The sequence below is a fragment of the Drosophila ficusphila genome, unplaced genomic scaffold (assembly GCF_018152265.1).
Source record: "Drosophila ficusphila isolate 14025-0441.05 unplaced genomic scaffold, ASM1815226v1 contig_286, whole genome shotgun sequence".
NCBI classification, from domain to species: domain Eukaryota; kingdom Metazoa; phylum Arthropoda; class Insecta; order Diptera; family Drosophilidae; genus Drosophila; species Drosophila ficusphila.
In genome coordinates, this window is record NW_025064189.1 from 2,400,339 (window position 1) to 2,410,949 (window position 10,611).

Here is a 10,611-nt window from a genome sequence, read left to right on the forward strand (position 1 = left end):
ATCTTTGTTTGCAAAGCAAATATATTTTGATATAAACTACAATAACTCCATATAAAATATATAATATATATATTTTTACAACAGCTATATATAAATTATTATTAAACAATTTCCGAACATAATTTTAACTCAGCTATGACGAGTCCTACTACTAATCAGCTTAAGTGCTAAAACAATAAGTTATAATCTCAGACGGTGCTTGTTCAGAAGACATTCAGATGCAAGAGGGAAGTCACCAAGATATCCTTTAGAAGAATTTATCTCGATTGAAGTTAAGGATTCGCAACAGGCCGTGTTCTGCGCCCATGGCAACCCAAGAGTGGGCCGGCGAATTCCAATTGCAGCGAACGCAATTGAATCGAGTCAGGGCCAAATTTTTTACGTATGGAGGTCGTCGTTTGGGGTTCAAGTTCTTCTTCTTCTTTTTCGGCTGATCGGTAACCAGAGGATTGATTTGCACCCCATAGTCCCGAAGAAACTCATCCGCATCAAGGGCTTCCGTGGGTTTGGGATCACTACCGCCCAGATGATGCAACTCGGTTGTGGACACGGCTCGATAGTTGAGTACTCTCTTGTGCAGATCAGGACCACAGTTGAGGTCTCGCACATCCAGGAACACCAGTTCGCCATCGTCTGTCACAAACACCATGTGATTTTGCTGGCAATTCGTGTGCATGTCACGTGTCGTCGTCAGGGTTCCATCGAGAGTCTTGTGCTCGAACTTGATCCCCGCTGGACTTACTGCTATCGACCGGGTGTAATCTGTAAAACGGAATCACATCAATGTTGGAATACTTTAGTGAATCAGCAGGAACTTACTTGCACTACTGACAACTAGCGCCTCGCAAATCGGTGACCAAGTAAAGCTAGCCAAATAGAGAGTGTGGATAGGTTCCTCTGTCAGAATGAATGGCTTCGACCAGTTTGCAATATCGTAAACCTTAAATTGATTTATAAGAGTGCCAACTGCAAGCCAACGTGGTCCATTATTGTCGTAATGTAGGTCCATAACTAAGCAGAAAGAAAAACAAATAAATTAGAAATACATTTTAAAAGAAAACTTTATAAGCTTACATTGGATATTCCGCTCGCCTATGTAAAATGTATTTACAGGTGCAAAATAGGTCTGTTTATCCCGCTTAAAACAATTTAGATTGTCAGAATAGTCAATATCCCAGAAGGCTATGTTTCCGGTACTATAGCCAGTCGCTAAGAAGTTGTGTCCCGAAGCCTACAGATTAAATTAATATTTGTTTAGTAGAAAAAAATGTTTAATGATAAAGAACCCACCTGTGACCAGCAAATTTTAGTGCACTGATCCCGAACAGGATTGTTGACATCCAAGCTAAGAGTAATCAAGGAATCCAGTTGAAGGACCACATTAGCTCCTGCACTTTCATCATTCTTCAGGTTCAAAGGCAACGCGTAAATCTGGACATCACTAGAGGCATTAGCCACAGCCAAAACGCCTAAACGATTTGATGACTCATCGTAGCCACCGCTGGGCAAGAAGCAGAAACTGTGAACTGGTCCGTGGGGCACACGAATTCCATAATGAAGCTCCGGCCGCAATGCTGATTTATCTTTTGGATTGACTGATGACGCAGTAAATTTTAGCAACATCAAAAGGGAGTCTTCATCCTTTAATATTGTGTGCCTTGCAAACGTTTTCATTTTTGAACGAAGTGAACATAGCAAATACTGATCCGCAACTTTTGGAGGCAGAGGAACCCATTCAAGTCTTTTAATTGGTTTGCCCAGATAGCCGACATATTCACCTATTAAAAAAAGTACCTTTTATATATTTTTTTAAAATATTTTCAGATTCACAAACCGTGTTCACTAAATCCCTCCAGCGGTGCCAGTTGTTTCCAGTTGCCCTCTTTGCTGACCTCGCCGTAGGCATAACGCATGGATGTTGTATCCTTGGAGGGCAGCAAATCGTTAGCTTCCTGAAGGGAAGTCTTTGAATAGCTGGGCATCAGTTGACTGAACAAGGGACCAACTGAATAATTCTGCTGCGTGCTTTATAAAATAAATTAAATATAATAAATATTATTTAACGTAAACTGCTGTGTGTGTTTTGGTGCACTTACAATTCATTCCATTTACGGGTTGCCCGTGCCTCCAAGTATTGATATCGTGAAAGTACTGTCATAAATAAAAAAAAAAACATTATTATACTATACTAATCAGTACTTCAACTCAAATTTTACTCACAGGGCTTCTGTTGACATTCTCCCAGATGTACTGCCCGTTTCTTGTCAATATTTCTTCCTTGCCTTGATTTCTTTTGATTGTTAATCGAAGAGCTATCAGCAAGGGTTTCCTCGTTTTCGGTGCTCAAGGCGTCCTCATTGGAATCAACTCCTTCCGAATCGTATTCCTCAGACGATTCTTTGTCTTTTGCCATGTCGTAGTCCGATGAATCGCCATCGAAATCGTTTTTAATGGAGGTTTTCTGTGAAGTCAGCTCTTCGCCTATTTTCTTTAATTTTGTTTCAGCTCTAAAAAAAAAAGGAGTTTAGATAAAGGTATTAAGATGCAAAAGATGGATCGTTATCTTTCAATTTTTTTTAATAGAAAACTTTATGCATATGCATAAGGGGATATTTAAATTGAAATCTTCGGTAATTACTTGATTGTGGACTTCCGTTTGGCACGGCCAGCATTGCTGAAAACCGTTTCATTAACATCTTCTTCGGCAGGCTCTTCCTCCTTTTCGGAAATTGGACGCTTTGGGCAGGATCGTATATGCACCGGAAGTGAGAGTTTGGTATAGGTGCGCTGACAGTAATCGCACGTAAGACGCTCCTTGTTGCCACAACCCTCCAGGTGGAGAATCATGCCCAGGTAGGAACCCAATTGGTGATTACAAAGACGACACGTTAACTTTCCAGTGCTACTCTCGAGATAACTCTTCATGGATGCCATTACCCAAGGACGCGTTATTTTCTGTGAATAGAAATGATATTAAGCAACTAATTTTTATAAAAGGAAGGTGTAAACTCACTTTGGGTGGATCTCCGACAACCCAACCGACTCCGTAGTGCTCGCCCAGATGGCTCTTCCAGTTTTTGGCAGTACAACGTACCAAACACAGGCCACATTGCAACGGACCCTCACCCTTCCCATCCTCGGTTAGTTCTTCTTCTGTGTCCAATTGTTCACGTTTTTTAATGAGTAACAGCCGCAGATTATAGTCACAACTGCTTACTACTTCCGAATTTTCATTGGTGTTTGGTTTTTTGGCCGCTTCCGTTTCCATATCGACAGGATTCTTTCGCTTTCTTCCTCTTTTTGCTGGGATTTTCGGCTCGTCTTGATTAGGTAATTCCGAATTTTCCAAATCGACAGGGTACTTTCGCTTTCTTCCTCTTTTTGCTGGGACTTTCGGCTCATCATGTTTAGATATTGTTGGACTTGATATTTCAGTTGGTGCACTATTTACACTACTATTTCTCTCTTTTTTAGTTGATGGTTCGGAAACTTCGTAGTTTTCAGGCGTACTTGCTGCGGTGTTTGAGGTGTTCGGTGGAGCTAAACTGAAACGAGATGACGTTTTCCGTTTTGTCCGAGTTAGCAGAGTATCACTTTCCACTTGATGAGGTTCTTCAGGTTCTATCGAAATCTGAGTATCCTCAAAAGCTGTTGCATTCGATTTGGGAGTAGATCGGGATTGTCTCTTTCCTCTTAATTTTTTGGGTATGTCCTGTTCGATTGTATCTTTTTCAACTTTAGCAGATTCACAATGCGTTTCTGTAAGGGATTTTTCTGCGTTTAACTCAGAAGCGGTTTTTCTAGGTCTACCTCTTCGAGATTTTGGTTTTGTCTCAGTTTTTACAGAATTTGTTTCCTCGGACGTACCAACCTTTTCCTGTTCTTCTAGTGGCTCCGAATTCAATACTTCTTGAGACTGAGCAACAGGAGAAGCTGATATATTCAGAGTTTTACTTCGAGATTTTCGCTTTTCTTTATTATTTTGTTCATTTGGATCCTCAGAGAGTCTTTTATCAGAGTTGTTTTTATCTTGTGTTTTTACTGGATCAATTACTTTATTGGGATCAGAAACTGAAGCAGTGATTACAGCAGTTTTGGACGTACTACATCTAGACTGCCTTTTTCCTCTTGTTTTAACAGAAGTACTAGCTTCATTAAGTCCTTCAGAATCTTTAACTTCTTTAGACTCAGCAGGTTTAACAATTAATGGATCATTTTCTTTAGGTGTACTACTTCGGGTTTCTCTCTTTTTTGAGGATTTCTTTGCTTGTGTTTTAGAAGCTGTGTCCTTAGAAGTTGGTTCTGTTTTTGTATCCGCTTCTTTACTCTTTGACGTGGTACAGCGAGATTTTCGTTTTCCCTTTGATTTTGCGGGCGCTTCTGGTTTTTCAGTAAGCTCTTCCTGGGTTTCAACTAAATCTGTATGCTCTGCTGTCATTAAGTTTTCCTCTGTTACTTCAATTTCCTTTTCCTCTTTACTATTACCGATATTGTCCAAAGATACCTCGGCGTCTGTAACCGCGTCTGGTTGAGAATCCACAGTATCTTTAGTTTTTGGCGCTGAATATCGTGATTTTCGCTTTCCTCTTGATTTTGCAGCTGTCACAAGTTCTTCAGTAATTTTTTCTTCTTCCCGACAAAAGTCAGTTACTTTATTCTCTTCTGCCACTGATATGTTATTAAGATCACTGTCCTGACTATCCTTTATTATTTTTTCAGAAGTCACAACAGTACTTATAATCCTTTCAGGTTGATCAATGTTTTGAATATTGCACTGAGGTACGTTGTCATTTCCAGAACAATTGATATTGAGTTCACTGTCAGCCAAAGATCCTGGTGTTCTTGACGAACTCCTTGTTGACCTAATTTTTGTAAAAGTATCTTTGCTCGGAGAAGGTTTTTCTGGTGTTTCTACTACATCCGATTCACTTGATGGTCCCTTTTCGTTTATCACAGATTCTGACTTTTTGGGTTGAGTTGCACCCAAAATGTTCTTAGCAGCGGAGATGCTATGAATTTCAGCAGATGAACTCGAATCTACATCCAGTGTTGGTGGGCCAGATTCAACTGCAGTTGTGGTAGAGCGATCATTATCTTCTTTGGGAACCTCTTTATCGTTGCCGCATTCAGTCGCTTTCTCGTTCACAAGATTTTCCCAAATAGTTTCTTTTTTCCTCGGATATTCTTCAGCAGTTTCTTCTTCATTGATTGATGCGTTATCCCCTAAATCTATTGGACTGGGAGCTTCGCAGTTACTGCTATCTGAATCACTAAAAAAATCTCCCACAACCTTATGTTTTGTCGTACTAATCTGGGTGTCAACCTCGGATTCGTTCACAGATGGCTGTTCCTCCTCAGTTTCATCATAATCGGGAGTTGCGTCATCGCTTATATCCGTTTCGTTTAACTTCATTTGACTCACTCGATTGCTCCTTTCTGGAATCTTAGAATCCGTATCCTCTTTGTTATCGAATCCCAGAAATATGGAACTATCATCATCGCTAGTACTGGAAGTGGGAATGCGACCTCCCGCATTTGCACTAACTGGATGTAGAAATTCTAAATGTTTCGGCTTTTCCTGTGGGCTTTTCTGAACAGCTTTCGATGATCTCTTGCTAAGAACCGGACGCGTTTTTACAAGCTTTTTGCGGGGTTTTGGCGGTTCCTCTGACTTAGATGTTAGAGATAACTTCTTGGCCTGCGGTGTAATCTTTTCAGCAGTCAAATGTCCAATTAAATTTTGTATGCCTGTGGCGTCCGACGTGCTTGCACTGAGATTTAACTCGATTGTCTGCTTTCGAAATGGCAGCTGAGCTTCGCCCTGAGGCGGAGGTAAATCCTGTGATAGGACATCTATTAGGGAGACAGGAGATCCTGATTTTGAGGGATGTGCATCCTCCAAAACCTCTTGAGTAATGGCCTTCTTGCTGGGTTTATTTTTGGGCATTTTTGGTGTTTGGTAAAGCTGGGTTAAGTCACGTTGATGTTCTTCCTGGGTATTTACTTTAGTTTCCTCTGCTTTCCCTTCTCCGGTAGGCACCTGGGTAGCATCTTCCTCGACTTCAACTGGACTAGTAACTTCACTGGCAGCTTCCTCTCTGGACTCAGTGGATTCTTCTGAACGCTGCTCCTCATCTGCTGGCACCTTTGGATTGGTTTTAACACTAGATGAATTTAAATTTACTTTGTCTGAGCTTAGACTATCTAAATTAACTGTTACCTCGATTTCTGCGGCTCCGTATCGATCCTCCAGGAAGGTGGGATCGCTAGCCAACGTCTCCTCAACGTCCTCCTCAAATTCTAGCTTAGTTTTCTTTGCTTCAACTGGCTTTGGTATGCTTGGTCTTTTCGTCCGTTGAACTAGATTAATTTTAGCTTTTTTGGATCTGATTGGTGCCCTTTTTACTGGAGGTTTGTCTTCCTTTTTGGACTCTGCATCGGACACCGCTTTGATCTCGTCCAAAGGCACTTCTGACTTTTCCAATTTGTTCTGTTCTTCTGTTACCAGAATTGTGGATTCCTCTGAGTTTGTTAAATTCTCTTTGGAAACTTCAATTGGAGTTTCAGCGACTGGATTTGCTTCACTTGCAATCAAAACTTGTGGTTCTGGTAAATTGACTTGAACTATTGAATTTTCTGTGACATCTTGTACATTTATCAATGATCTATCCAAATTGGTAATGCTGCTTTGCATCATCGATGCATTGGGACTGATGCGTAGAACATTAGTACTATCACTGTTAACATCCAAAGTAGCGTGCAGAATGTTCATATCATCCATTTTTACTATCTTTCCAATGGGCAACTCGTCCTCAGGCTGTGGTGGTTTCTTGGCAGGCGTTGGATCAACGAATGATGTTCCACCCCCACCAAAAAGGGCACATAACCTCTGCTCCTCCAGCGAAAGCTCCATGTAGCTGCTTTCATCCAATGAATGCTCAGCCGTTAATTGTGCAATGAAATCCACTGCGGTTTCAATTTTACGCACTGGTGGCGTGGCCACTTTAGAGTTTTTAGAAAATTCTATTCTTTTTGAACTGCATGTAGTGGGCAAGTCAGGATTGCTTGGTTCTGCAGTTTCTTTCTCAGAATTGGCGGGAATACAGACAGGCAAATCAATAACAGATTGGTCAGTAATTACATCTCGAGGCATCTCGTTTATCTGAGGCAAGCCGACATCATTGTTTTCTGCTGCTATCTCTTTATTTAAATTACTGTTTTCCAATGGAATATATTTAGAAGTGTTTGATTCAATAACCTTATCTTTAAAATATGCATTTGGTTCAGTAGTTGCAGGACTTGATACTGTGTTAACTTTTTCTATTTCTGTGGGTTTAATAGGGCTTGATTCAATGTTCACTTCTTTATAATATTCGTTTGGTTTAGGAGTAATTTCGGGCAAAGGAGGAGCACCTGATGGTTTGGATATTGCAGCAGTCATCTGTTTGGTCTCAGAAGTTGATAAAATAATCCCTGAACTTAATTCTCCGACCTTTGTAGTATGTACAATTGGTTCCCTGGTTTCGGCTACAGGTAACTCCATTGGTTTAAATGTTGGTGATTCGTATACAGGTATATTGCCTGATTTTGATTTGATTTGATTCAAAGAACTAGAAGCCGGCAAATCTTTAAAAATTTGATTATATACAGGATCGTTGTTTTCTTCGAAAGTTGTTGAAGCAAATAATGGTGTCTTTTTTCGTTGAAGCAATGACTGCATAGTAAAAGGTGTATCAATGGTCGGAGTAATGAGTTTTGTGGAAATTGGTTCTGGTGTTAAAGGAGGTTTCACCTGCTCCGCCTGACTTCGGATCTCTTTGGCCATTTCCGCCAGCTTCTCCCGCGAAACCTTTAACTTATTGGCATTCATTATCACCTTGCCTTTTATTACCTTAGATTGTGGATTGACTTGAATGGGGTTTTTCAGTGGTTCGACCTGTGGCACAGTAGTGGTAACCGGAGCATTTGGCAGCCGCAGTCCACTCAAATCGATCTTTTCATTGGGTGCCAACACCTTGTTCTCCAGCACAATCAATGGCGGTGACGGGCTTTTATTGCTGCCAATGGAAACCGCAGGAGCTGTTTGAGTTATAAGAACTTCTGGAGGTGGCTGAAGAGGATTATGTGACAGAGCTTGGATGGATATCTGCTGCTGGGGTTGCACAGGAATCCTTTGCGGACTTTGTGAAACTTTCTGTTTAGAAATACCTGAAGAATGCTGTTCAGCAATCTCTTTTTGATTTGTTACCGGCTTGTTACTCGATCCGCACACGGTGCGATATTTGGGCAGTTGATTAACCAAATTGAGCAGCAGTGGTGGGTTCTTTGGGCGGACAGTCAAGTCCGCCTTGGCGATGGGCACAGAGAAGGCGGCAGGAGTTGAAGAGGTCCCTGCAACACGAGGAGCGGTACCCTGGGCAGAAGATGGAGGCGTATGGAGTGCTGCCTTGGACGTGGTTGGCATCTGCTGGGCCTGCGAACCCATCGTCATACTCTTGTTAAGTATCCTGTTCTTCAACAATGTCTTCACTTGCTTCGAACGGTCGACATCGGTCGGATGGTTCACTGCGAGATTGTGAGGCGGCTGGATTGGCACCGTCTTTTCAATATACTCCGAGATCATATAACGCTTCACAAGTGTCTGCGGTGCTTTAAAAAATAAAAATAAAGCAAAATTTAACAACTTGTGGTTTTATGTTTGTATACGTAAGTATTTATATTCAAAAATAAATTATTAATTTTTAAACTACAATCATCATAAATAAATAAGACCTATTGGTATAGTATGGGATTATAGATAAGTGCCTATATAAATTACATTTTATGCAAAGTGGCAAAAGTTATAGAATGAAATCCGGGTTTAACCAAAGAGTAATTCAAAACAGGTTGACCAAATAAAGAATACCAAAAACAATTGCTTGAACAAACTGCAGTTTAACGACGTCGGGATTTGAACCCGAACCAAAAGCGAACTCTGCTGCTTCGTTCCGACATTTCGTCCCTAACCTCATTTACGGGCACACTTACAGGTTGGACCATCGAAATAATATAAACAAGTGTGGCGAAAGTGACACTTGAAGCTAATTTACCGAGAGGATGTTTAAAAAAAAAATAATCTACCTAAACAGGGACATTTTGGATAATAAATTCGCTGATATTTTTAAATTTTGTTCTACCTTGTATAAGATTTTTTTTTATTTTTAACATATTAGTTTGAATTTTTAATTATTATATGTTTTAATATAAAAAAAAATTCAAAATTTAATACACAGTAATATATACTTATATGTCTTGGTATGTTTTTGGCTTGAAAAAGCATTGCTAAAACAACGAATTGATTGAGTTAATGAAGTTTATTTACTGTGCATGAGCAGACTATTCATTCTCAATGCCATTCTGAATAAATGTTCTAACAGGAAGAGTAGCCCTAAGATTTTAACGCATTTTTAAAATTTTTGTACAATGCAAATTGTTATCAAAATTGTTATATTAACATAAAAACGTTTTTTTTTTTTAAATGTATACCTAACGATAAAACAATTTAATAATTGCGATACTTCACCAGCGAATTTAAGGCTAAACTGGTTTTGATTAAACAAGGCCGGAGATTTAAAATCTATAAACCGTCCTTCAAAATCTTTTTGTGGTATCTGAGTTTAACACTTTTACAATGAAAGAAAAATAAAATTAACCAGAAATGATGAAGAAAGTAACCGCCGCGAGACGAACTCATAAAAATCAGGCCAAAAAGTCCAACTCTTTGACTATTCGTCGTCACCTTTACCAACTGCGCCATCGTATCAATTCCAAGCATCGCGTCTCAAACTCATACACGCATTCAAATGATTTTAGCCACATTTGGCAAAACCCCCCGCCCAATAACGGTTTTGGATAATTCACAAAAATTCAAAAATACGAAATAATGACAAAAACCAATTTTATTACCAGGCTGACGAAATTGTTGTTGTGGCTGTTGCAATTTCCTCTCTGCTGGGGTCGACGTCGACTGCGCAGCGGCAGAGGATGACGAAAAAGTAGGTGTTGGGGTTTCTGGCTTCTTGCCATCCAATTTTTGCTTTCTAAGGACCTCGGCAAGTTGTCGATCGAGTCCGGCTTTCTTTAGTTTGTTGAAATCTAGCTGAACCTTTTTAATTATCCGCTTGGGCGGAGCTGCAACTTTGGTGACTTGCGGAGGAGTATTAGTGGGATTACCAGAATTTGGTTGGGTGGAAATGGGGGCCACTGGTGCCGGCGGACCCATAATGACCTGCCTCCCGGAATTGTCCATTTCTGATATTGAAAGAAAACTTTTTCAAGCTGCGACTGTTTTTTTATTAAAATTACGACAAATATCCGAATTTTTCCACACTCGCTTTTGCTGCACGCCTTTTGTGGGTCGGCTTTTTCAGAAGTCCGGTATAAGGCAGGCCCTAAACATTTATGAGATCTTGCTTCTCTTGGCTTAATTCTTTTCACAAACACTATTTACGTTTCATTTTGGTCACCCTTTAGGACATTTTTCACTTTTAAAATATGAAAAAACAAGCATGTGCAACTCAAGTTAACAGTGTGACCGCGTATCTTTAACTAATAAAAACAAAGAGCTCCTTT

General features: G+C 40.1%; 1 protein-coding gene across 2 annotated transcripts; it reads right to left on the bottom strand.

Annotated features, from left to right (window-relative positions):
- Positions 1-46: 46 nt before the first annotated feature.
- Positions 47-10,570, bottom strand: LOC108089557. 2 transcript variants are annotated; one of them, XM_017187900.1, is made up of 11 exons: positions 9,946-10,570; positions 6,221-8,649; positions 3,014-6,145; positions 2,639-2,955; positions 2,221-2,507; positions 2,097-2,151; positions 1,835-2,025; positions 1,291-1,778; positions 1,075-1,231; positions 820-1,011; positions 47-762 (listed from the first exon to the last, which is right to left on the bottom strand). In XM_017187900.1, exons 1-11 carry the CDS (start codon positions 10,286-10,288, stop codon positions 248-250), a joined length of 8,106 nt encoding a protein of 2,701 aa, XP_017043389.1. In that variant the 5' UTR covers positions 10,289-10,570; the 3' UTR covers positions 47-247. The 2 variants fall into 2 exon arrangements, with proteins under 2 accessions (XP_017043389.1, XP_017043388.1); XM_017187899.1 differs by having other exon boundaries at positions 3,014-8,649.
- Positions 10,571-10,611: the final 41 nt, after the last annotated feature.